The following is a 2500-nucleotide window of genomic DNA, read 5'->3' as shown; positions in this document are numbered from 1 at the left end:
TGCACAGCTAACGGTGACTCTTTGCACGCTTAAAAAGACATGAAGAGGCAAAACAAGAGCAGGGAGCAGGGCGTGATTGAGCCTGAACGTGATCAGCACTGGAGCAAATGATGCACGCTTTTTTGGCGCCATTAGCTGCCCCAATCCATGAATCACACCCGTACTTTAGGATGGTCGTTGTGTGTCCTGGTCTAACAGGATCCATGCTTGACGGCGTCGTGATTTTTACCTGGACCAGCCGATGTTGACGTTGTCTCCTGACACCACGCAGGGCAGCAGAGCCGTGCTGCCTTCAGACACCTGGATGTTATTTGGAGCGGTGGTGATCTTCAGGTCGGCTGGAGGATCAAAAAACAGAGAGAAACACACTTTACACACTCACACTGCTCCTCGATGTCCTGCAGAGAGAATCATCCTGAAACAACAGGAATACTGACCTCTGCTGGTGAGAGGGAGACATGACAGTATAACAGTCAGTTCTCCTTCAGCTCATTCATTTAAAGATTTAAAGAAGTCAAATCTTCTGATCTGTAACTCTCTGTTCTCTGGGAGTCTTTGCTGTTCTCTTTTGATTTGCTTTTTCACTCTTTTAGTTTCTTACATCTTTTTAAATCTTTGCTCCTCTTGGTCTCAGCTCGTCTTGATGGGTTCTTGTGTTGCCTGGGTTCTTATGATGGTTCTTATGATGGTTCTTGTGGTGGTTCTTGTGATGGTTCTTGTGATGGTTCTAATGATGGTTCTTGTGGTGGTTCTTATGATGGTTCTTGTGATGGTTCTTATGATGGTTCTTATGATGGTTCTTGTGATGGTTCTTGTGGTGGTTCTTATGATGGTTCTTATAATGGTTCTTGTGATGGTTCTTATGATGGTTCTTATAATGGTTCTTGTGATGGTTCTTATGATGGTTCTTGTGATGGTTCTTGTGGTGGTTCTTATGATGGTTCTTATAATGGTTCTTGTGATGGTTCTTATGATGGTTCTTATAATGGTTCTTGTGATGGTTCTTATGATGGTTCTTATGGTGGTTCTTGTGATGGTTCTTATGATGGTTCTTGTGATGGTTCTTGTGATGGTTCTTATGATGGTTCTTATGATGGTTCTTGTGATGGTTCTTGTGGTGGTTCTTATGATGGTTCTTGTGATGGTTCTTATGATGGTTCTTATGATGGTTCTTGTGATGGTTCTTGTGATGGTTCTTATGATGGTTCTTATGATGGTTCTTGTGATGGTTCTTGTGGTGGTTCTTATGATGGTTCTTGTGATGGTTCTTATGATGGTTCTTGTGGTGGTTCTTGTGGTGGTTCTTGTGATGGTTCTTATGATGGTTCTTATGATGGTTCTTATGGTGGTTCTTATGATGGTTCTTGTGATGGTTCTTGTGATGGTTCTTATGATGTTTCTTATGATGGTTCTTGTGATGGTTCTTATGATGGTTCTTGTGATGGTTCTTGTGATGTTCTTATGATGGTTCTTATGATGGTTCTTATGGTGGTTCTTATGATGGTTCTTGTGATGGTTCTTGTGATGGTTCTTATGATGGTTCTTGTGATGGTTCTTATGATGGTTCTTATGATGGTTCTTGTGATGGTTCTTATGATGGTTCTTATGATGGTTCTTGTGATGGTTCTTATGATGGTTCTTGTGATGGTTCTTATGATGGTTCTTATGATGGTTCTTGTGATGGTTCTTGTGATGGTTCTTATGATGGTTCTTATGATGGTTCTTGTGATGGTTCTTATGATGGTTCTTGTGATGGTTCTTGTGATGGTCGGGTTATATATGTCTGTTGGGTATCGTGCACTTTGGGTTCTTTTCTGTTGAATTGTATTTAATTATTTTTAGTATTTAGTATTTGTTATGTTCTTGCTGTTGTTTCTGTTCTTCTGTGTTTGGTTTAGTTTGTTCTTGTTTTTGCTGTTTGTCAAAGCACTTTGTAAACCTGAGTTTTTAAAAGGTGCTATATAAATAAAGTTATTATTATTATTGATCATCATAAATAAAAAGTTGATCTCAGCTCTGATGGAGTTCAGGGTTGATAAAGAGGAGCTGTTTGACCGTCTGAACCTCCACTGACTGTGTGGGAAACTTTTCATTTATTAACGTCAGACTCTGAACGATCCCGTCAGCGTGACTGGAGTTTTAAATTATTATTAAAGTTACAGCGCTGTGCGTCGAGTTTAAATGTGCACCGCTCATTAACGAGGAGACGGCCTGAGTGTTTCTGCTGCAGGCGTCTGATAAACTTAAAGCTCCCTGTAACCAGCCTGTTATACATCAGAATTTATATTTGACATTTTATGATTCTTTTTGTCAAATCCACAGTGATAGGACTGAAATCCTCACATCACCATGACGACACACAAACTGCTGCTGAACAAGACGACACATTAACGCTCGTACAGGTGAGCTTTTTAAAAATAAACAACATCAACAATAACACATTTTTTATCAATAAATAACTCTCCTTCTGAGTCCTGGACTTCAGCGCTGACTAAACAGC

At 40.0% G+C, this 2500-nt stretch overlaps 1 protein-coding gene across 1 annotated transcript in view; it reads right to left on the bottom strand.

Moving 5' to 3' along the window:
- paplna (papilin a, proteoglycan-like sulfated glycoprotein) overlaps positions 1-2500 on the bottom strand; it is a 27321-nt gene that overhangs the window by 1193 nt on the left and 23628 nt on the right. Inside the window, exon 24 of the mRNA XM_061063662.1 lies at positions 230-338. Within this exon, the coding sequence (XP_060919645.1) occupies positions 230-338 (109 nt within the window). The remainder of the gene's footprint in view (positions 1-229; positions 339-2500) is intronic.

Source organism: Labrus mixtus, chromosome 18, assembly GCF_963584025.1.
Source record: "Labrus mixtus chromosome 18, fLabMix1.1, whole genome shotgun sequence".
NCBI classification, from domain to species: Eukaryota; Metazoa; Chordata; class Actinopteri; order Labriformes; family Labridae; genus Labrus; species Labrus mixtus.
The sequence above is the reverse complement of the archived record's forward strand: the minus strand, read 5'-3'. Positions and strand labels throughout refer to the sequence as shown.